At 38.0% G+C, this 25,793-nt stretch overlaps 1 protein-coding gene across 17 annotated transcripts in view; it reads right to left on the reverse strand.

Annotated features, from left to right (window-relative positions):
- TNRC6B (trinucleotide repeat containing 6B) overlaps positions 1-25,793 on the reverse strand; it is a 141,331-nt gene that overhangs the window by 63,221 nt on the left and 52,317 nt on the right. The window contains exon 1 of one of the 17 annotated variants that reach the window (XM_017827616.1): positions 22,623-22,955. The exons of 14 other annotated variants lie outside the window; for them this stretch is intronic. In XM_017827616.1, coding sequence (XP_017683105.1) covers positions 22,623-22,627 — 5 coding nt within the window. In that variant the 5' untranslated portion in view covers positions 22,628-22,955. Of the gene's footprint in view, positions 1-14,192; positions 14,333-22,615; positions 22,956-25,793 lie in introns of those variants that run through there. 2 more of the 17 variants (XM_017827619.1, XM_017827618.1) reach the window with 2 other exon arrangements.

Here is a 25,793-nt window from a genome sequence, read left to right on the forward strand (position 1 = left end):
ATTCTTCGTGGGGTATTTTACATATATATATATACACATATGTGTGTGTGTGTGTGTGTACAATGGATTACATAATAGAAAGAAAACAACTCTGACCATAAAGGGCTGCTTACTTTAAAGACCTGGACGGTATAAGCTACACAATGCAACAACAAATGCTCATAAAGGAGGTTCGCTCTTGACTCTTCAGCAACTGAAGGGGGAAAATGTCAACTTCAATTTTAAGAGTCTCCTGACAATAAGAAATCCTTGGAATGTGTTAAAAAGATGGAATTGAAATGTTTTTAATATTCCATATTTCTTGCTTGCACTCCTTTACATTATTACTCTTTCCAGCTGTTATCATTTATATACTTTAAAAACTGACTTCCAGGTACAATCTGAAGTTCCTAAATGTTAGCCATTTGGTAAGAAAGAAAGTTTTAAGAATATGGAGAGCTATACCCAAAGTCCTAGAATGTTAAGCACTGAGCAAGTTTTCTCCTCTACTTGTCTTCAAACACTTCAGAGCTTTTCCAGATCAGTAATTATTATTTCATAGCATGCACACTCACGCATACTAAAGACACAGATAAAGTGTGTTTAGACAACTGTGAAATGTGGTGAAAGTAGCCCAAGAATGGCAAAACATTAGGTTAGAAATCTGCCTGTAATTAAGATGTCCAGTAATGTATCATATCAGAACATTCCTTCAGCAAGACACGGTTCTATTCAGGACTTCAAGGTTTTACGTGATTATCAAAAAGCCTTCCTTTCCTCTAAAAACTACTCACACATGTAGGAAGCTCCACTATCTGAAACTGTTTACCAAGGAAAGTATCTTTGCCATCCTGAAAGCCACAAAAAATACGTACAGAAATGAATGCATAACAAAAACCATGGACCACTAAAAGGGTAACACCTACCACAACAGAAATCAACCAAGAACCTGTCTCTCTTACAGGCACAAGTCAGTTTTTTTGACAGGGGAAGAGCTAGCTGGCAGTCCTCAAGAAGTATACTGGATATCTCTGTTCCACTACAAATGATCTATCCTGGTCATATGTACTCTCCAAAACCATAATTCTCACTAACACCGTAATTTCAGCAGATGACAGACAACCTGGCAAAATATTTCTGTCTTCCATTAAGTGAAGTCCTTTCATTTCTGCACTTATTGTGCGTGTGTATGTGAGAAATCAAAGCTCTAGAGAGATGACCACTGAGAGAGCTGCAGCTGAACTTCCCTTTGCGTATGAGACACTTTTTCACTACACCATTCAAAAAGAACATTTTACCTACCTCACCGTGCATATAGAAACATTAGGCAGCTGAAGACAGCAGTTAATATTACCCCCATAGCCGCCTACTTCTAAGGTTGAACAAATCCAATTCCCTCAGCCTCTCCTTGTGCAAGATGTGCTCCAGAACACTAATCATCTTAGTGGTCATTTAATATGTCAGTGTCTTTCCTGTATGAGAGCCAAAACTGGATACACTATGTTAAAAACGGACTTTTAAGTGTTGAATCCCTTCTCTTGACCCACTGGCTATAGCCTTGCTAATACAGCACGTGGCTGGTTTCTTAACAGCAACAACACTCTACTGACTCACATTCTACTTTTTCTTTCTCAGACCTTCAGGTGGTTTTTTTTCTGCAGAGCCAATTTCTAACCAGTGGATGCCTAACCTACACTATAGCACGGGGTTATTTTGACACAGGTGTAGTACTTTTCATTTACAATTGTTGAATTTCAAGAGATTTCTGTCAGACCATTTTCTCCAAACTACTGTGTTCACCCTGATCAGCAATTATCCTGAGGGTACATCCTATCCCAACTGAGCAGGTCACTAATACAGATGTTGAACATCATCAGCCCAGCACTGACTCCCATAGGGCACCACACTGCCCAGCTAACAGCGGACTTTGCACTGCTGACAAACCAGCTCTGTACCGCTGACTGGCAATGCAGCTCTGGGATACTTTCTCCAAAAAAATGTATTACCTTAGAGTAGAACCAACATATATTTCTGTACATCGTGGTCCAGCAAGCAGGAAACTAATTACAGGTATGTCCTCTGCAGAAGAACTGCAACAGGAGCCTCTAAGTGAGCTCCCCTCCCCTTGAGGTGTGAATCAGCACACCGCTGCATTTTGCAGCCCAGATCAGTTCCACACGTCAAGCTCAAACCTCTACTGGCAGCTCTGCCAATGCTTCACTGCAGCTTTGAACAGGTTACAAACTGTGACACAAGTGAAGCTGGTGAGTATTACTGCCACCTTAATAATGCATTCTTGTAGGTATATATGAGAAGTGCTATTCAAAAACATTTACTATTCATCTTCTGACTGCAGTTAAAAAGCAAAGGCTAACTCCTGACTATGGTGCAAACTCAAAATTAACAAAAGCAGCTCTGTACTTTCTTAGATTACAAAATTCTGTCTTAAATGCCAAGAATAGAATTATTTTTTAACACTAAAAAAAGTCCCAAGAAACTAATCTATTTGCTATGGTAACTATGCCACAGCACACACACAATTATGATACTTGTTTTAGTGTCAGAATGCGACATCTCAGGAAGAATAGTGAAAAAGTATAATACAGTTTCATCAAATGAAACATCTTCTGCCAGAGTATCATTTGTGGCACCAGCACAGGCCGTACAGACAGTAAGAAACTGGATTATACAAAAACTGTGACAACAGAAGTAGTTAAATTTAAAATAAAGCTTAACATTTTGTGGATTATGACTGCCATTTTTATGTATTTGTGTTTCTCAGTCATAAAAAATCCCCAGACCTAAAGGCCATCCTGATAAAGATACAAATTATCTACAGATACTGGACAGAATTTTAGGGGAAGCTGAAAATAAAGTACCACATAACAGTGTTATTTGCTGTAGTTCTTAAACATACTATAAAATATTGGAGGTCTTCTTAACTTTCACAGTATGGCACTTTGGAAGGGATCAAGAAAAAAACCGAACTGTAAGTGAAGCTATTTACTGAAAGTTAAATTATAACGTGGGGAAAACAAAACAAAACAAAACAAACAACAAAACAAACCAATAAACCAAGCCCATACAGAATCATGCTCCTTACAGGCAGCTTCTACTGAATGATGAAGTACTTGAATTCTGTTTGCCTGGGGATATTATATGGATACCATAATAGATTCATAGTGGTATAATTTATATTTCATTTTAGGAGGGAACTAATTGTTTACTTTTACCTAGTTTTCAAAGAAACACTCTAAATTTATATGCTGTAAAAACCAAAACACTTTACACAAGTTAACAGCCTAACAAGCATATTACATACCTCCAGATCTGTGTAATATTGTAAAATTTTCCACATACAGTGCTTCAGGGCACCATAGTAATGAAAATAACATTTATCAAGCTTTAAGTCATTATTTTAATTATACTAAATCAAACTACTAAAGGAAGAATGTATTTAATTTTATCAGTGGGAAGTTAAGAACAAGGTTTTCCACACAAAGTTATTATTCATTGGTTGTAGGTCAAGGTGAAAGAACCAGCAAGTTAAGCTTGTTTTTTAAATGTATTAGAAGTTCAAACAACTCTGTACAGCTGGCTCAGATTTTCTTGGCAAAGGTATTTAAGGTTTGTATTTTCCACTCCAGTTATTACCTGAGGCAATGTTTATTTTTAACATGTAAGAAAATTCATTCAGTTACTTCCTGCAAATATTCAGTTTCAAGACTGTCATGATCCATATCAGAAAGACTAAGTTAAGGGCAGAAAGAAAAGCAACTAACATATTTTGCAGGTCTGGGAAATGCTGTATCAATCTTGTCAAACTACGGTATCTTCAAACAAATCTACCTGTATAGGTTCTGTATACTCAGCTGGAGTTGGGCAGGTAAATTCTTGGTGTTCCATTACTGCTAAGCACGCTCCATAAGTTAAGGCTTATAACTAGGGTTATAGGAAGAATGGTTTTTTTTTTATAATTGCTGTTCTTGGAGACAAAAACCATTGCTTATCTTCAGTAGAGACACATTATTCTTCTTCATCCTTATGCCAGCTGAGCTGAGAGCTGAAGCAGGACTGAAGGCAAGTAAAAAGCCCCCAGGAACAAGCTGTACAGCCAGGCTATAATAAAGCAGGACAAATATCTAGGTGCTTTTAATTTGAATCCACCTTACTGCACATGCACAAGCCAGCACTTATATTCAACTATGCCTCACAATTCACTGGACAAGTTTTTTACCTCCCTAAAGTACTTTAAATAGCAGTTTTGAAGCCCCTTGTTCTAAACCATACTTACGTGTTCTGTGCAGTGAGTAAAATGCAGATGTAGCATCTTGTATGAAGCAAAAAACTGAAACCCTGTATTTACATACATGAAGGATGGCAAATAGCTCCATTTAATGTTACTGTGCTTTATATAATTAGCCAAATGGCTAGCTGGCTAAGTTTAAACAGATGTATACTTTTGAAAAGCTCCTCAGTATCTTGCAATTTTAATGACAGTATATAATCATAACCTTCCTCTGTCAGTTGAAAGGAAAACCACACAAAGGACTGATACTTATATTGCTATGCAATAACCAAATACAAGCTGCTACAAGAGCTGATTATCGATCTTAGCAATCACTAAACTCAAATACAGTCTGAAGAAAGAACTTTTTTACCAGCTAAATACCATGGATTAGTGAGTTCTTAGAATGCAATAAAGTTTATATGTAGACCCTTCACAGTGAAACTGCAGTTAAGTACACTGTATACTGAACCTACATGAGAGAGATCTTTAACAGGCACAATTCAATCTGGTCTAGGACTAGGTAACACATGTTCAGGTTCTGGTGTTGGCTCTGAAATGCAACTGTTACATCCACTGCCTTCTCACCCTCTGCCACCTCTAATGATCTATTTCCTTAAGAAATACTTGCTATGCTTAGCAGCTCAGTAAAGTTGTGTACTTTTTTTTTAATTCTCCCCCCACCCTGAATTGACTTGGGGGAGGGAAGGATGACATTTAATAACACATGCTGCACAACACAGCTTTCCCAGGATATGTTACAAAATAAGAGACTGCATGACCTGCTCAAGGTTACAGAATGACTCCATTGCTCATGCTGCATTAAAAACTGGTATCCTCCTGACTCCTCCTGTATTTTCACTAATAAAATAATACCACTACTGAGTACTTGCAGAGCTCCTTTCATCACAGGATGTCAAAGGCCTTTATAAATATTAATTAAGCATTGCAACAACACTAAGAAGTATGTAAAACTTAATTCTGCACATGAGTAAACCCAAGCAAAGAATAAATAACCTATGTTCAAAGCCACAGGACAAGCCAACAGTAGAGAGAGAAATGGCTCTTGCCATTAAGGAGCACTCCATTACAAACAAGGACATAATTAATACTCCAAATGTGATGTGAAGAGCCCTTGATCACCAATACATTACTATAAAGCCTTGGTCATGTGCAATCCTGCAGAGACCACACTAAATTTCAGGCAGCATTCTCATGAAGACCCTTAAGTTTGTCTTCCTCCAAACACAGAAAACAGTCCTCATGAGATACTTATAAAATTCTGTGTTTCTTATTTGGTAACTTTCCTTAGCAAAGACAGGTATGAATATGATATTCTTTGGTACTTTTACAAAATTAACAAGTAATATTGAGCTGAGACACTATTCAAATATGAATTCAGACCTCGCAAGTGAAAGTAAGCTAGGTCTTAACAATCAATCACGTATTCCATAATTAAGGAAACAAAGTACCAACTCCTTTTAAGAACTCAATATCCATTCTCAAAAGAAACAACCACAAGTCCAAAATTAATGTTTTTCACAAACTATATTGTAGTCATCTCTTAATTGAGTACTTCAGTGATCTTACAACTTGAGATAACACCTCCACACTTGACTCGCTACAAACATTACTCTTTTACAATTGTTTCCTCTTCCCAATGACTGTAACTATCACCAATCTGTAACACTGATAGTTTTAGTGTGAAAGCCAACCACGCTAAAACATAGTGAAGTTAATTTGCTTCTATGTGCTGCTACATTTACAGAGTTTAAGGACAGGAGTGAGACTAATTTTTATATTTCTTAAAATTGCTATTAACCTGCCGAAAAGACCCCAAAGGTGACCAGCTCGGAACTCCTGCAAAAATTCCCTTTTAAATACAGTTTGAGAATCTGACATTAATATGACTGCAAAAAATACTTTTGCTTTGGAGAAAGACTACTGCTTTCTATAAAAGAAAAATCAAGTTGCACTAAAAACATTTGTAGATTCACTTTACAGCGAAACCAGTGTTAGAAAAGGGAACTTTGTTATTGCAATGTTAATAAAGAAATTAAATGAAAGATTGTGTAATTCATATTTCATCCCAACACCCGCTCAGGTTTTTCATGAGTTATTTTTTTAAACTTTCTTAACAGTTCAAGGACCAATTTTACTTCTCACCAAAATAACAAAGCTGATAAGTAGTTAATTGAATGAAAAACAGGTTTTTATTTTGTCTTTTTCATTACAAAGTATGTTTTTCTTCTGACTATGGAATAAATGCCTGGACATCGTGGTTTGGATTTTTTTCACCCTTTCGAATGGACATAATCTGCCAGCACAAACTTACTCTCTGGGCAATGAAGGTGTGTATCACCATTAGAATTTTATCTCAAGTTCTCTTTAAGAGTGCAAAACCAGAGAACAATTAAATATTATATTTGTACATGGCTTTCATCACAGGAAGCAATTTTTCTTCCTTCTTACACAGGACAACAGCTAGTTACATAGCTTATTTTATCATTAAGCATTATGCCTTCAACAGAGGACTGATGAGATTTAACAGCCATGCTTTAATAAACAGTATTCCACCCCCAGTAACTTTTTGGAAATCAACAGACAGAAGTTGCTGAGTATTCCTGGATGGAACTAGTCACTCAACCTTCAACATAAGTCTTGAAGATCCTGATCAACTCATTGCCACTCAAAAGTAGGACCAATTTCAAGATCAAATACTGCTGAGATGAGTCCAAACGTATTTGGAACCAAAGAGGGAGCAACCTTTCAGTCTGCAGCCACAGAAGCTTTACATTAACAATGTGCCCTCCAGACACACAGACCTAACACACACCTAACCATCAGGCACGTAACTCTCCAGGTCTGGAAAAGCACAGATACGTGATCTTAGCCAATACTCAGAAGAGGTTCTTTATATTCACAGAGCTGCTGATCCCTAGCTTTCATCTAGTATTATGTATAATGGATATCCCATGCAAAACATCTAACTGTACTGCAGCATAGAGTCATACTTTTTTGAGACACTCCGTAAGTCATGGAGGGCTGCACATGTTACACTAAGAAAGGAGTTACAATTACACTGTTTCAGACCATGGTTCTATTTAAGGTCAGCAAGTTCCACTGTAGAGGGCAATAAAGTCAGGACTCACTATACCAGTAGTAAAGAGATACAGTATTTACTGTATCACTAAACCATCTTATTTTATAAAGCTACTATTCAATATTTGTTGTCTGTAGGTAATTGCAGGTGATAAAAAAACTAAGATCTGGTGAAACAGCTATGCTAAATTTTAAACCAGGTGTTTCACAACAATGACAACAAAAAAGCTTACATACATTACCACTCCAAGTGTGTAATTAAAACACTGTTCTGTCACACATCAACTCTGGCCTGCATTTCAAAAATTTCTTTACAATATGCAAATATAAACTTCCTCCCTCCCTACTTTATTATGAAGATTTAAAAACTGATAGAAGTTACCTTGACAAATTAAATCACAAACTGCGTCCTTCAAATGGCTTCTAGAATCAGAAGCACACATTCATACCATGGAGTGATATTTTTAAGGTGTATACCTGACACCAAAGTGAGCACTTTTGCTAACAGACTGTACTCTCTTGTTCTGAGGCTTGCACCTGCTGTTAAGGCAGACAGGCAGGGATCAGGCCTCACTTAATCCTCAATGAGGATGACAGACTGCAGACCCTGCTCAAGAAACTAGGTAAATCACAAGGGAATTAAAGTCTTCTCCTTGCTGCATTGCTACAGACTTCCTCAAGGCCAAAACATGAGACTTTGTCCTAAAACGTGAGTGAATAAATGGAAGGTGTGGGGTTTACTATGGAATTTGATACACCCTCAATCCAAAAAGAAAACTGAACTCTATTCTAGGAACTTAGACCAAAATAAAGAGATATGCTAGACTTGATATCTACTCCTAAAGCAGTAAGACCTCGGGAGCACTGAAAAACAACTGTGTTTGACTCTTCTGAACCTTCAAATTGCTAAGCACGCAGATTCTTTGCAGAGCCTGCTCCATTTGTTTGCCAGATATGAGCTTCTCACCCTTCTTATTGCACCCAGCTGGCTATCCTTTTCACTAGTCGTTTTTCATTCAAAAATTATATAGATAAATTATTATTATTCAAAACAACACAACTCAATACTTCATGTCATGACTCGTGACTAATTAAAATGTAATCTGAAATTATTCACTGGCACACAGAATGAAAACTAGAAAAGTGTAAAGAAACAGGAAAAATGAAAACACCACCACAGCACAAGTGCAAGACATGACTTGTTTTGAACTCTAAGAAACTAAAAATCCTTCCTTATTAAGCCACTTAAGCAGCCAAAAAGTTCAAAGCCTCTCCAAACTTGCCTCCTCATATAATCACTTGAGTTTTGAGGACATAAAGATGTGCTGATTTGATCTGGCATTCTAAGAAAATGATTACCTAAGATCTCATAAAAGTATAAATAACTAGATACCCTCACCAAGGCATGGCAGCATCTACACACACCACTTGCACTCATTACCTAGAACCTTATTTTTGTCTATCTGCAACTGTGAATTCGTCATTCATGTGGAATGTTGATCACTGTTCTGAGTTAAAAGTATCACACCAAAGTTCTTTGTAATCTAGGGGTTTGCTATTTGCACAAGATACTGTAAAAAACAGTAGAAGAAAGACATAGATAATGGAAACGTAACAGTGAGTCAAAGTTGCATTGCTGTACGCTTTCTAAACTTCAAAGACTTAAAATTGCTGCTGCATTTCTGAAGAACACTGGATTTGACATAAGCTGTACATCCTTCTTTCCTCATGATGAACACATTCTGTAACAAAAATTCTAAAGGAAAATGTTAAATTTCTAAGCATATTACATCTCATGTCTACATTTTATGATATGGCCGAATATGTATCAAGGAAAATGTCTTCTGTTTTAGTAATCTCATAGGAAAATTTGTACAATATAATTCAGAAAAGCTAATAAACATCAGTTGCCACATTTAGCAAAGAAAAAGCCCTATCCCTTTTCTCACATATATAAGCACAATGTATTGGCATGTAATGCTTGTACAGAAATGTAGAAGTGCTTCACCATCTCATACCCTTTAATCTGTAATTTCTCCTCATGTTTTTGGCAAGCTATGTTTGGAAAGGTAAGACAGCTCTCAGTTCTTCATAGGAAGCATTATAGGAAGGATACTAGAAGTTCATTCAAGAGATTTGTAAGATCACATAAAACTGCAACTACCTACTAATAGACATATTTTTAAAAGGAGACCATTCCGAGGATAAATCAGGTTAACACCACATTTAACACTAGAAATATTACTGTTTATTCACACGGTTTTGCTAAAACTAACAACTAAACCAGAAAGTTATTGGAAACCATGGAACAAAATCATCACAAGCAGCAGCCACTGCACTACAATAAAGTACCATCATCTCAAATTGCATCCCTTCCTGACATAAATGGGAAAACACAAGCCTTTGCTTAACACGGTAGTGCCACCTTACTTGTAATCTGTGCACGTGACCTGAGACACTCCCATAGCGGTAACTTGGAAAAATGTGGAAATGTCTCTTTTTCATTCCAAAAGAATGAAAAGGGTGGAAAATTGCATTCTGCAGGCCATATAATACTTGCTTAACTGCCTATTTAAAATTAACTAGCCACAATACCTAGGAGGTAGAAACAAAAGAAGCTCTAGAAAACAGTCCATGAATAGGCAGAGCTGATTGCCACCTCTCATGGTCAATAATCTGATAAGAGCTTTTTGATTCATCCATTTTTATAGTCCTGATAAGTGTGCACTATTCCCTAGCTGCATTTTTAAAAAGTTAACTTTATTTCATGCCTTCTGGAAATAAAGCATAGATGAAACCACATAGTCTAGACGTAAAACTCTTATTAATTGCTAAGTAAACAATCATTTCCTTATTTCTTAGGCAAAGACATTGGAACATTTAAGTGAAACCTTCACTGTGTCCTCAGGCATTTGTCTAAACTAAGGACAATCTCCCACCAGGGAAAGAATTTCCTTTAACTGTGCTGCTATTCCTGTGAAATTGGTGTCTGCCCAATCTCAGCAGTCAAGTCATCTGAGAGCTTTTCCTATTTGCACTGAGTGCAGCAGACAAGATTTCTGAAATCTTGATTGAGGGTTATCATTCCTTGTGTCTTTCCAGGAACTGTAATTTACAGTTCAAGTGATGAATTTTACTTGCTGCTTATGTCATTCAAAGATATAGTACCACATCAATTTCTAACTTCAATTATATTTAAATATCTCTTGCTTTTGAATGCAGTTGATTAAGATAACTTAAAAATTTTGAAAAATAGTAAATAATCAGGTTAAGAACTAAATATGTATTTCGCTTGGAAAATCTAGTGTCCATTCATACTCAAAGAAGCAAGACGAAAGCATTTTAAAATTAATTACACATTACTACCAAAGAAGAAATTTCTCTTGTAAACTAAGTCAGCTCTAGAATGTCTATATTCCAGAAAGCTTGCATTCCTTTACCTCATGGAAATCAGCATCAGAAAGATGCTTTAACATACAAAAATTTTAAGATGACAGGAACTTGCAAACCACATACGACATGGCTATGGTCAGTCAGTCTTCCAGACACACACCACTTTCTTTTTCTGCTACAGAAGAGCAAAACAAACTGTAAAGCAAGACATAATCTAGAAAAGGATCCAAAATGAGGAAGCCACTGAACAGCCACCTAAGAGATTAAAAAAGAGCACCACCACAGTGGTACACAGAAAAAAATGTTGTCACAAGACAAAAAGTGAGGTGGAAATCATATTGATATAAGTGAAATGTACCACCAAACGTGTTTCTAAAGTACCAAGATGAAAATGATTTGTCTTGTTAAATTCTCAATCCAAGTAGTGTTTGCTGCTTTTAGGTAACTTTTGCCTTGTTGCATTATGCAAGATTAACAGCTTGTTTTTAATCAAAACCACACATTTCTCATGTTCAGAGATGATGTCATGAGACACAAAAAAATGCATAAAACTTGCAGACTATAATCTTCAAAGAGTAACGGACATCTTTTACTTCTGAGTGGCTAAAAATACGCACTCTTTTCGAGCATCAGTCCTAACAGAAACAGCTAAATCAGAACCATTTGAAGTATTCAGCACATAGATCCATGTAAGTTCTATGTGTTTTCAGAGACAAAAATAATTTTGACCTCTGCTGACAGTAGATCTGAAAACTTCTCCTACCTTTAATTAATAGCTATCTCTTCCTATTTACCACCCATAAATGTCCACTGTGTGTGGAACACACCAGTTTGGGGTTTTCTGGACACTATGCAAAACCAGCATATGATATATGACAAGAAAGTAAGATATTCACTGTTCCACAAAAACCTGCACTTGTAATGTATTCAGTTAAATCTTCTCTCTATCCTCTTTAAGAAAGGTAGCTCTGCATAAAGACAGGTCAACTCTTTGCTGCTATATAAAGTTGAAGGTTAAAATACGTAAGCTGATGTGGGAGACTATTTCCTGCTGAAAGAAAAGCCCTTTAAACACTAGAACCTCAAATCTAATTTGTCAGCTTATTGACGCTTCCATGCATACTGCCAATGCAAAGCACCTGTCTTTCCATGAAGCCACTGTTCTGGAAAAACGGTCAATGCTACCTAGTAAAAAGGTTAAGCATGACCTCATAGAAAAAGCAATACAGAATTCAATCACACACATAAGCACTTAAAATTCCAAATTTCAGGTGAAGGACCAGACCGTTAGCTTTAATCAAATCTATCTGCTAAGCTGGAAGTGCCAGTTGGACTTATGGTCATCAGTAAGTGTGATTTACACTTGACTGACTTAAATGGGGAAGTGCACCAAGTAAGAGTCACCAACTTTTTTTTATGCTCTTTTTTAGAAAGAGTATAAAAGAAAAAAAAATGCATTGGGCTTCACTGGAAACAATATCCTTAGGTAAACCAGCTTTTGATAAGCTCGCTCTTAACACATTCTTTTAACAAGAGAGTTGGGAAAACTTTTTCAGCCAATGAAGCCATTGCTACCTACTTAAATTAGGGGACAACTTGGCTCATGAAACACACTCAGCTGGGTCTCCCGCTCACCATGGCAAGAATCAAGCCCATAAGACCATTACTGGGGGCGACTAGGTAGCAACTCCAAACCCAGCTACTCAGCTCTATATGGTTACAGTATTTCTGGAAGACCTGCTGGGAAGAACTATACAATTTAATTACTGTCATAGGTGAATAAAGCAAGGACTGCCACCACAATGTCAATCTTTAAAGTGGTCCAGGCTTATTCAACAAGCATGACAGATGTGCAGTTTAAATGTCTTCTGAAGCCACAGCCAGGCAGAATCGGGACTTGTAAACACTCAAAGAGCTGAAACTGAAAGGGAAACTCAGGAAGCTCTGGCTTAGTCAGCCCCATGGTTCGGAGCAAGCGGCTGCGTGGTGCCTGGCGTTAAACCACCACACTGCATAAAAAAGGAGGGCGAACAAAAAAGCAGACCACTATAACGCTCAAATTAATTATTCTGATTTTCATTAACTACCAGTGAAATTTTTAGATGTGTCTTCAAAGTGCACACCACTCAGCGACAACTCCACAGTCGCACTGCATACACCAGGAGACACCGAGGGCTCAAGTGCTTCAACCTCTGAGAAGTGAAATAATTTACTGCTTAGCTTTCAACACTTGGATTTCTTTTTAGAACTATTTAACATTTTTGTTATTTTTAACACACAAAATGAAAATTACTTCCTGGTAAACAAAAAAACCCCACCGAATGTTTTGTTTGGTTTGGGTTTTTCAGTTTGTATTCTCTAGCTAGGTTCCATTTTAATAATTTAGGAAAATAACCTTACTATACATTTGCATAGGGACTCAGCAAGAAACAGTACACAGATAAAGGTACCCCTGGAAAAAAGAAACCAAAACCAAACATATACTCTATGTTGCTGCTAGAGCTTGGTAACAATGCCATTTTGCCTGAAAAAGAAAGTTTCTTTTACTGTGAAATGGACTTACGAATCTCCACCCCGAGACTTTTAGCAGTACAGAAAAAGAATTCATAATGGTGATGTTCATTCTATAATAGTATTTTAGATCAAAACCTCCTTGTTAAGGGAAACTCCTCAAATAACCAAAACTGTCCATACATTCAATAAGAGCTACTCAACACTAAGTTTTTACTTCAGGAAGGAAGAAAATACCAGGCAGCAAATCTACAGCAGGTTTTCTCCTCTTTCATACTGCACTGAAGGATAACAATGTTTAAAGCCTCATTAAAAACTCCACAAGTGTTCAATATAAAATCTGAATTTCAGTTTAATACACAGTCAGCTTCAGGCAGACTATCTCTGAACTAGGTTTTCACTTCTATTTTAAAGCATCAAAGAAAACTATCAGGGAAGTTGTTTTTATAACATTGGTATTTCTCAAGGTATCATGCAGAGCGGCTTTTAAGCCCTGAATTCCTCCACACTCAGAAAAAGCCCTTAGTCTGACCTCAAGACACCACACTAGAATTTGCCACGATTTATGACCCAGCTACATTAACCATGCTCTTTGGCAAGTGGAAACCCACAACTGCTGAACCAAGTGTTAACACCAAAGTTTTAGCATTTGACATTTTGAGACAGGTGAATTAAACAATTCCATCTTTTTACCTCCATTACAATTTCAGTTAAATCAGCTTTTTTCCCATAAATCCATAAAGGAAAAAGAAAGCATCATTCTATTCACAATTCAATACAGCTGTGTATGACTGGCTTCAGCCCCAGGCCACAAGCCAGGAACTTCTGAGTTCAAGTCTGGCTCTGCCACTGACTTTCTGTGTGGCCTTCAAAAAGCCTCTGAATTTCTCTGCTGCTCCTCTTACATCTGTACACTTACCTTAAAGAAAGGCACTTGCTTTGTTTCTGCAGGCTTTTCCCAAAGACAAAACTTGAACTGACTGACTCTGAGAGCAAATTTACTATGCCTTAAACGTCTGAGGCCTACCAAGAAGTCTCTACACGTCAGTTGATACGTGGTAGTTTTTAACTGCAGTAACTGCCAACCTGGACATGTTACATAGATGCTTATACATACCCATATCAGACACATACATATATAAAAAGATGCAGTAAGCAGGAAAATAGATAATTATTTCATAGTTTGTTAACAAACACAGTAAAACAATGAAATTGAGTTACATGCTGTAATTAAACTCACAATGCAGAACCACCTGTAACCTCGTTCTTATAACCCACTGAGCCAGCGACAAAGTTTTTAACAGCTTAACATTAAATGCATAGAGCACGCAATGCTCAAAGCTAAAACGATTCTAATAACTAATATTTAGAGTATTACATTAACAATAGAAAAATGGCCTAGGACCGTGAAAGGAAAAAAGGATTTAAGCCTAACCAAGTTATCTAACATTAACTGAACGTCATTTAAAAGGTAAGTTTTCTTAAGAAAAGGATCAAGGAAAGTTAACATACACTTAAGCTCTCTACTTGCAATCTATGGTAGTTCACATTATCCAGACTGAAGCAGAACGTAACAGAGACTGACACTAGCTAACCTCAGCTCTTTCTGAACACCAATCATGCAGATACAGCTCATCACCTTTAAAACAGTATATATGCTGCTTTGAAATCCACCTCTGAGAAAAAAAACCTTGTCCCCAAAACTTCGTCAAGACAGGCCTGGCTTTCCAAAAATTAACCTGTTTAGTTTCTTGTGGCCTAGCCATTGCAAGCTATCTTAAAGAACTCAGCAACTGTAGCTTTAAGGTATGTTAAGCTGTCAAGGTAAATTATATACTCTCAAAGTTTAGCCTCCACCTGCTTTCACCTTTTTCATCTTGTTTTACCTGAAATCTGGTAAAAACACACTTTCTACAGTTTTTCTGTATCAGGATATATATTTTATAGTAAGTGCCAAATGTAGAGCACAACTGTCTCCTAATTAACAATACAGAAGAGTAAATTAATTCAGAATAATGTGTTATTTTGTGATAAAAACAGTCACTCGAGAACTTAATCAGAAGTCACTGTTCCAGAATAGCTACCATGCAAAGATGAGATGATTAAATGCAAATTCAGACAGCTTTTGCACAAGAAAAATTAAACTGGTCCAAACCACCGAAAAATTAATTGCACGTAAGACTTAGGTTTAGTAAGTGACCTGGGATGGGAGAATCCTTACTTCTAAAAGACAGTGGCTTTCAAAACATATTTTCTGATTAAACCTTTAAAATTTAGGAGAAATACCTTAATGAAGAAGTACATCTAACCAAACTTATTAGGAATATTAAATCTCCACCCAGATGAGATTTTGTTTATAGTTTCCAACATCACGCCACCATCAGCGTGTTTCCATCAGACGAAGCAGTCATGAATACACCAATACAGGCCAGTGCACTGGTTACCTAGCATTCCTGCCAGGGTAATCTAGATCTGCTCTGAATAGAATTACAGCACACAGGCAAAGACAAAAATAAAACAAAAATAACCCTCATGCCTTGTCCACTTTCTGAGCATTGCCTGGTCTGGTTGATATGTATCAAACAAATAATCTGAACATTACCTGCAAAGGAGCAGAAAATTTATTTGACTCTGTAACACAAGGCTATTTAATTTAAATTTCCCTTTAATATTGCTATATCTGACTTCTGTAGCACCAGCTGCTGCTTTTACATCAGGTTCAAAAAAGCTTTTGGGGTTTTACTTCAGGTTAACCAAGTATTTTTACAGGCAATTTGAACCTAATCAACATTTAGGTTCCAACTACTGCACATGAACTTGTAATGACATCCACAAAGGAAAACAGAGCTAGATACAGAGTGACATATATAACCTCAATAGGGTATCTTCTGTTTCCATGTGCTATATTTTTTAACCATCTGGGGTCTTTTTTTTCCCCCCAGTATTTACCACAGAAGCTTCCTTGAATAAAACAGGGGGTTACGACACTAACGGTACCCAAGTAAATAACAAAATAGGAAAGGTTTATTTATATAGTCTTAACTAGGATATAGAATTCATTTTTAAAAATTCACATGAGAATTACACTACCTAATTACTATTTTCTGTTTCACAGGACAACTGGTTTTTGATGCACCTATGAATAAGCCAGGAAAAAATGTTTGCTAACTTTCAGTACCTTCTGCCCTCTGCTCCCTGCATACAGAAGGTATCCATTTTCCTTTTTATTGTCCTCAAACTCTCTCCAGTAAGAGGCAAAATAGCCTGGAAAAAATCCAAGAAAAGCTACCAGATTAGAATTTCCAAGCATTAAAATACCAAAATTCACTTGTATGCTGTGATCAAGTCATCCTCACTATGAATTGTTCAGCAAAAGGCTGAGCATAAACACGCTGTATATTTAGCTGGCAAAGTGACATATCAGAACATATCAATTTCACTGCAGTTGATGAAGTTCTCAGTAGTAGTCAACCTCTTGCCAAAGAAAGCTGTTTTGTAGTCAAATATATCTAGAGTACCAACACAGAATTAGAACCATGTGCTTTAAATCAGACCCTGAATCTGGCATGACTGCTTAAGCAAAATTACATACAATTAAAAATATAAATGCTAATTGACAGAAGCTGCAACAAGAACATGAACGCTGCTCCATTAGAATCGAGTGGGTTGGAAAAGACCTCCGAGATCATCGAGTCCAACCCTTGGTCCTATTAGCACTATAATATTAAGTTGCAGTGTCTTCTACTACAAACAGTAAAATTTATATCAGGGAAAAAGGTGGAAGAAACACTGAAGACTTAATTTAAGGAAGGTTTAAGTGACACAGGACACTGCATCCTGGAGAACTGGATGGCTGAGGCATCCAAGTTCACAGACACACAATGAACCACGATGACAACACATTTGTGTATATTTGCCACACAGCACATGTAAAATGGGACAATCAAGCTCAACTATAATTAATGGTTAAGTGGCATTACCAGAATATATATTTAACATTTCCTGTTTTTATACAGGTCAACTAGCTCAAAAAGCCCAAAATCTAGAAAAGTTGTGGTGTGTACGTGCTTTAAAAAACTCAGATTCCAGCAGTGTCACTGCAGCTTAAGTTTTGCCATGTCCTTGTGCACAGAGGCTGCGCCCAACAGCCACTGAGGTTATACATGGACAGCAGCTTACAATTGTGCTGTTCAGCAAATGGTGTGCTTAAAAAAAGAAAAAAAGAACACAAAAAAATCCACTGAGAATACCAGCAGTAATTTTCCCATTGTTTTATTTTCCAAAGAAATATTTCTTCTCTGATTCAGAAATTAAGACAATGTTCTGCTTAATTTCAAATCACTTCAGCTGTTATAGCCACATCTGTACTTCAGGAAGCCCCACCTCTGCATCTACTATGTACACTGGGAAAGATGAGCGTGCTCCCCTTATTTCATAATTTAAGCATGGACAGTGGTTTTTTTAGTTGCTGAAGTAACTATGCTGTTCCAAGCACATCCAACTACGATGGAGCTCCATGTCAAAGTGATGCTCTTCCAATGCAAATTAAGACAATGTTTATTTGTTTGCAGAGAATGTATGTATCTCTAAAAATAAATAAAAAAAAAGCTGAAGTGGCTTTTTGCTAGGCTACCTCCCTCTAACATGTTTCATTGCTCCTATTTGAGCTACTTCAAAATTTGTTGATCTCTCCTACTGTTAAAATGTTGCCTCACACGTCCCATCCTAAAAAGAGAAGCACTCCCATGCTGGCACGAAATCAAACACAATTTTATCTTGATGCTTTGTCTTGGTTTTCTTGAAGTAAATTCCAAGGCTACTGAAATTCTCAATATAGCACAAATTTGTATCAATACACCGCTTTATGCTTTTAAGTATTTTTCCAGCTATCAAGGTACTTTTAGATAATTTTCTCTGCCTAATACACAGAAACGTCCATTTAATTGAGTTCAGACAAAGTGTAGCACTGAAAGGAGCAGTAGTCAACTTTCATACTTACTACCTGGGGTTTTTAACAAGACTCCCCTCACTAGTTTCTCTCCAGGTGTATTAGCACACATTCTTCCATGGTGTTTAACCCCTGGTTTGATTTGTTCTGCCTTTAAAGTTCACCTCATGTTTTATTAACGTATCTTCTCTCAAGTACCCGAAAAAACTCCAGGTTTTACATCTTGTGTTGTTTTCCCATGTGACTACACAGGCTAATTAAAGCAGTCCTCGAAGCACAGTATTCTGCAAGAGTCAAGGTTTGTCCTTCCATTTGCCCATACTGTAACATCCAAATATCACATCAACCAGCTCTTAACACACGACTTTTCAGAAATGATTATAAATATATAATTCTAGTAGCACCAGCACATTTCAACCCTGAACTATAATGCCAGCACACTGTAAACAGACAGGAAATTAGCCTTTAAAATGACAGCATCTGTAAACCTTAGGAACTCCTTTCAGAAGTGTGTTGATGATGCTATGTATAAAAACCAAAACCCAAAAAACCAAACACTACTGCGTTCCTGAATAGAAAGCCTATGTGCAAAGGAAAATTTAAGCCATGACAAGTGCTAAATGTACAGCTCTGGAGCTGGAATTAACCACAAATACAGAGAGGCACCATTTCTTTTGTGCCCTGCAAAACAATTACGGCACTATCACTAAAACAAAATAGAGATATTTTTAATATATAGTATTTTTTTATCTCCATGATGCCTCCATATTTGCCCGCAAGGTTGAAATGGTCAAAAAGTGTTATCTCCACGCCCAACTTCAGAAAACTTGTTTGACCAATACTTGAAATATGGCACATGTAATCATATCATGGAACACCACTAATGCTAATGTTACATTAGCAAATAAAGCTTTCAGAAGCAATAAATCTTTTTATTCACCTAACGTGAATTTTACATCTGTTTATCAAATTAATTCTGCAGCAATAATGTTAGCCTAATATTTCAATCAATAAGTTTAGCTACTTGAAATCTAAGGTAACAACACTAAGAACCCTGATACCCACATCTGACCCCCTTGACAGGACATGAAATACAGCTCCTTGGAGCTAGACATCCTATGTATCTTATTTTCTTGCCTCAAATCTTGAGCTGTTTAAATAGGAAACCAATGCTTAAAAAGCTGAAAAAGCTCTGAGGAAGGCAGTAGGTGGTTTCTTATTCAATCAAAGCAAAAAAGCCATGAAACTTTTCAGTTATAAACAACAGAATACCAAAGGTGCAGATTCCAACAAATACTGTTCAAAACAAACTGTAAATTAAACTTCTCACCTTCCATCCTGGTCCAAAAGGACTGCAGATCCACAATGACCAGAATTAAAGAATTCTGCTTCAAGATGCGAGACAAGTTTCTGAAGGGGTACTAGGAAAGTTTTGGTTAAAATTCTCTTCACCAATATTCTAGTTCTATAGATTTTTCTTTATTATAGATTTGGATGCTTTCTCCTCTACTTAGCCATCTATCAATAAGTAAGAAATGAATGTCTTAAAAGGTTAAGTTTAGCTGAAATCAGCCGGCAAAGACCGTACATTCTTACAAAATTTCGGTTTTTTCCTTCCCAGCAGGAAAGAAAGAGGCTAAGAGAAAAGCAGCTGAAACTAAGCATACTGATCTTTCAGTCATTTGTTTTCCCTGAACTTTTTCCCATTAGAACTGCCGACTCCTGTATATTGAAGCTTAATGTTAATAAGGCTTTTCTTGTCAATTATTTCTCAAGAATCTCTTAGATGTAGTGCAAAAAACTCCAGGGGCTCAGCTGACTACAGACTTCACTGAAGCTTTCAACCTACTAAAACAGTCTGCTTTGTAAAGTCTGATTCCTGTAGATACCAATAACAAGTGACATGCAAATGCAAACAAAAATTAAATAAAGCTTCTCAACTCGGTGTCATCACTGTAAACTGAATGAAGCAAAAAAGGTTCCCCTGCCTCAATGCTTCTGTAAGCTTCAAATTGATCTAGAAACTGCAACTCAACTCAGGCCTCTCAAAATTAAGTATTTTGTTCCCTTTGTACTGCAGGAACATACTGAATAAAAATAGTACTGAAAATTGCCCAGATTCACACTTTAAATTCTATGGTTTCATAGGCTGCACAGTCCTCAACACACCTTGCACTAAGGTTTGAGGGATCAAAAGCATATTATAAGAGGAATTATTTTAATTGGTCCTTCCTGTTCACAATGTACTCTCTCACAAAGCTGCTTAAATGTTTGACAGACTCCTTACCTGGAATAATTTCTATTATTCTCAATAGGTGCTTTTTGTCTGACCCATGACAGCTTCTGAAGCTCTGAGCAGCTGCAGTTATTAAAAAACACCCTGTATCCCACCATCTCAACAATCAAGCTGTATATACTAACATTTACACAATCTGGAAGTGTGCAACATAGGCAATAACACATGTAGGCAAAAAGACACAGAAAAGGTGAATACTTTTCTGAAGTGCAGATTCTGCAAAGCCTATGTCCTACACTACTGCCAAATCAGGACACAATTTAGTTTCTTTTTTACTTCCCCAGTTCAGCCATCCCATGCTACAGCAACTACCACAAACTACATAATTGATGTTTCGGTCTAGTAAGTACGTACCAAATCTGATAATACTCCTACTTTATACTGCATTTCAAATCAGTTCCAATGTCTAATTATTGTTTGTCAATCAACAGGTAGATTCAATATATTCTGGCTACATAAGGATCTCCACCCAAGAAGGGTTTGAATAAGAAAAGTCGTAAGGGTGCATCTGACACGGTGTCAAAACCAGAACGTTTTTACAGCATTGCCTCACACAGATACATGCCACTACTACGAAGGTGGAATCTAATAAGTTCATTAACCCTAACCAGGGAGAATGTGTTACTTCATGTATGAACTGGGTTATCCATTACTGTTAAATGTTTAAGAAGCAAAATTATCAGCAAAATACATAATGTAAAATTTGAGCAGAGTTCTTTTTTATTAGCTTCCTCTAATTTAAAATAAAAGTCCCACAGCTTTAATTTCCAGGAAGATCTTAATATACTGAAGAATTATTTTAAATATTTCCTAGTCAGTGGAGGAAAAAAAAAAAAGTCACGATATACACAAGACTAAAATGAGGACAGACAGATATGTTTTCAATAAGCTTATCCAAATTTGTCTTCTCCATTTGTTTTTAACTGTATGGATGTGAGGCCATAAAGCAATATAAAATTGAGCCAGCAATATAAAATCGAGCCATCTTGTAGGTTTACAAAGTTGACCTGCTACCCACAATCACTGCACTAATACACTGCAAAGTGAAATACATTCACACGATTATTTGCAGAACTATCTGCTGCTAAAATATCCAGCTACAAAAAATATCACACTACAACATCTGTGAGGAAGGGGTGAAGAACCGTGTATACCGCCACTGAAATTTTTTCATTTAACCTCACAGAAAGGAGCATTACATCACACTCTTACAATGCAGGAGGAGGGGCCTGTTCTCAGAAAGCAAGCTCCAGCTATTTCCCTTTAATTTTCTGCTTGGTTCTGGAGGGAGTTGCAAAAATAACTTGGGATTTAAATTTTTAGTAACACCGAAGGGTGAGGGAGGGGGGAGGGAAGGTGAAAAAACACAGCTTTTTTACCGACATTTACTAACACGCAGGCGAACGCTCGTTTTCCCGAGACCACAAAACATGGGTAGCGCCCAGCATCCCGCATTTGCAGGCGCACATTCCTGAATACCTGCCGCACCGTGGATGGGTCGGCAGCCTCGGCCGGGCCCGCGCAGGGGCCCCGCGGCGGCGGTGGGCGCTCAGCCCGCCCGGGCCTCGCCGCCCAGGGACCCCCGGCCCCGCTCCCCGGAGGTGGGGCCGGGCTGTCGGTTCCCTTCGCCCGGGGAAGGACGGCCCGGCGGGAGCGCTCCCCCAGCCCGTCCCCTGCCGGACCCAGCAGCAGAAAGAATGCGAGCCCGGTTTTATGCATGCAAATTTTTGCAGCAGATTTAAGAGCTCGGGGTGCTGTGGGGAAGGAGTCGCTGTTTAAAAAGCCTCTATTTAAATAAAACAAGATTTTCAGCACTATCTTGTACTTCACCGGCTTGGAAAATACAAACAATCTTCTGTAATTTGCCTAGGTGTTTTAAATTACAAATATCTTCCAAATCCACACCACAATTCTACGGAGAGCTCCTTCTAAAAAGCCCCCAAAATCCACTAAAAGTGCCGTACACGTACAAGCACACAACACCTGAAGCAAGTCTTTGTGCTAGAAAAGACATCCCTGCAAAACCACGGATGGAAACGGTCAACTCAGGCTCTTAAAAAATCGACCGATAGGTAAAAACAATAAAATATAAACGTACCACTAACCTCATAAAGTGCAGCAGTGCTTAAATCCAGCGAGTTGAGGCATACAAGGTAGAAATGGAAATGAAAAAAAGATCCAAAAATGGTTTTGCTTTTTTTTGTGGGTTTTTTTTTGTTATTTTTTTTCTCTTTCTATTTCAAACGTTCAGAAACCAGCAGAGACTCTGTCGGCCATTTTGGCTTGAACTCCCTCGCTCTCTCCTCTCGCTCCCTCCCTCTCGCTCCCTCTTGCTCTCTCTAAAGGAAGCAGCTTTTTGTGACCTTCAAATAGAGGCGGCTCATGTGACTCGGGGTGGGCTGTCACTCACCGCCCGGGCCCGGCCCACCGCCCGCCTTAAAGGCTCCGCTCCCCCCGCCGAGCCGATCGCCCTGGCCGGGTCCCGCTCCCCGCCCTCACCGGGCAAGGGTGATGCACAGAGCGGGTGCGGTGGGTGAGCCGTGACAGTACGGAGAGCAGCCCAGCCGGAGCTTCTCTCTTTAGAACCGGCTAAAAAAGCCAGCAGCCAGTTATGCTAATTCCACATTAGGGCTGCGGAGCCCACAAACGGTGAATGGTGAATGTTAAGTCCCACCGGGAACACAGACCCCAGCGCTTTCTTGGAGAGAACCCCCATTTTAAGCACCACCCCGTCCTCACTCAAGGACAAGAGGTTCATCCTTAGACCAAAGTTAATCCTGCCTACAGGACATGCACACATAAACTCGAAATACAGGTGCAGAGACAGAACACTCGCAGGACAGCAGAGCAAACTGGGGCTCTCCTGCTGCCTTGGCTGCTTCAAGTCTCAGGCTGCGACTCGGCCATTAGGCGAGCACCACCACAGCCCCTTCCCAGAATTTCCATAGATAAACGCTCCAACAGTTGAAACAGAGAATCCCAGCACCTTGTAACATAACATAAATCTGCAGGACGCTTCCAGACGTTACCTTGAATGTGCAGAAACAATAAAGAACACAGTTCAGAAACAGTATATGGTGATGGAGGTATGATCCCGCAGTGAGGAGACTTGCTCTCCAGTCAGTCCCACACAGGTAAGAATTGCTGGAACAGACTATGTAATTGAATGATGCCCGGTGAGGGAACTGACAGCAGCTTGCTCGGGAAGATCCCAGGAGCACCCTCATGATCAAACCCTTAAAATATACAAGTTTTTAATTCTGTACAGTTTTGCAATATAACTATGTAGAAAATGTGAATTGCTTTAAATACCCGACAGGAAGTATAGTATGAATACTGCCATCTCAAATCTATAGTTATATTGCTGTTGGTTTATACTAACTTCTACTGAATCATTCTGTAAGTGTAAAATTAGTCAATGATTAAGTGCTGCTAAATCCTTTACACATAAAGATCAAGTGTGAGGCTAAGTTTGGAAAGCTGGTCCACTCTGAACCTCATGATTCAACAGGAGGTTCACCCTTTGCACTCTTATCTTTTCATATCCCCGTCTCTGCACAAATTTCTTCAAATTGATTATGATCTGATTTTCCTTTGTATGCTTCATTTATGTAGAAAGCAATAGAAGGAACATTCTCATCAAACTGCTAAATTGTGCCTTCACAAATTTATATGAAATCCTGCTTTTGCCAATAATTACAGAATGTTCTGTAAGAACAGAATGTCCTGAGATGGAAGGGACCCACAAGGATCATCGAAGTCCAGCTCCTGGTCCTGCACAAGACAGCCCCAAGAATCACACCATGTGCCTGAAAGCATTGTCCAAACATTTCTTGAGCTCCCTCAGGCCTGGTGCTTTTGCCAATACCTTTGACAGGAATTCTTCAAGCAATCTAATCACTCATTTGTGACATCACCATGGAATGAAGCTGCACATCTTAACGAAAGAGAATAAAAATCATTAGTATATATTACACTACCTAAGCCATTGGCTAAACATTACAAGAACTCATCAGGAGACCATGAAAGGCTAATATGGCTCAGGTTTTTGACATGCTTTGCTCCTAGTACTCTCAGGACAGGGTACAGAAACTCAAATGGTGATTCTCCCAGAGAGGGGGTTTCTTCAACAGGACTACAGCATGCACTGTAAATAACCATCTATCTCTGCAGGCTCACCAAACTGGTGATAGCTAATTCGAGTAGCATTTACGGGTACTTAATGACATAAAAGCAGCTGGGTGCTAACTACTCAGGTTGCTCTGTCTAAGCAGAGAATCGGCCTGCTGGATGTAGCAGATTGGGAGTGTTTTGTGGTTATGCTAATCCAAACACAGCAATTTAAGACGTGGTGAAAACACAGGGCACATCTTACTTGTGGCAAGACCCGAAGAGAACACCACAATTGCTCTGAATCCCTAATGACAAAATCCAAACCAACTGCTAGGCATCTGATTGACACAAAGTCTCATAAAAGCAAATATATATGCATATCTATGAAACAGCTATTTCCCTTCTGAAAAAATACATTGTCTTGCAGCTACATGTTCTATACATGTTCACACCAAATATGACAGTATGCACTAATAAGCTAGAGATAATTTTATTCCCTCTGAAAAGCCAAATTGTTTTACTGAGACTTATAAATCCTCTTACCTTCACTAGGGCTTGCCAAGTCTCCATTCTGAAGTCTTAGAAGCTTTTACTTCAAGGAGTTGGTAATACTGTGATGACTTTCAGAAAAAAGCACTCACTTGAGTTGCTGTGTATCCAAGTGTAAATTACTGCTATAAAATTTCACTCTGTCAATGTTCTACTGACAAAGCTTTTTTAATCAGAAAACAAGCAAATAATCAGTGAACCAAAAGTATTAAGAGGCCAGTATGGGTAATTCTTAAATAACTGTAGCTTTAATTGAATTTTTTCAACTAAGCTAACAACTGAAAGATATCCATTCTTTACCTATTCTTGTTGGCCTATTGATTAAGATAGCTAAGGAAAAGTTTTAGGGTTTTTGTTTTGATTAGAGGAGAGTTGTTAGGTTTTGTTGGTTTTGTTTGTCTGTTTGTAATGAGCACAGCAGTTAAAAAAACAATGGACTACAGCATAAAAATACACAGCATATACAAAATCTACAGATCCCTTTTCAGAGGGCAATTGGATTTCAAAATCCTAACCATTAAGCATTCTGATGCTAACAGCATTGTTAATAGCTGGTGTTAACAGGTTATATCCCTGTTATGTGCTACTAACTTATCTGATTACAAACACTTCAT

The sequence above is a fragment of the Lepidothrix coronata genome, unplaced genomic scaffold (assembly GCF_001604755.1).
Source record: "Lepidothrix coronata isolate B3197 unplaced genomic scaffold, Lepidothrix_coronata-1.0 Scaffold141, whole genome shotgun sequence".
In the NCBI taxonomy this organism is placed as follows: domain Eukaryota; kingdom Metazoa; phylum Chordata; class Aves; order Passeriformes; family Pipridae; genus Lepidothrix; species Lepidothrix coronata.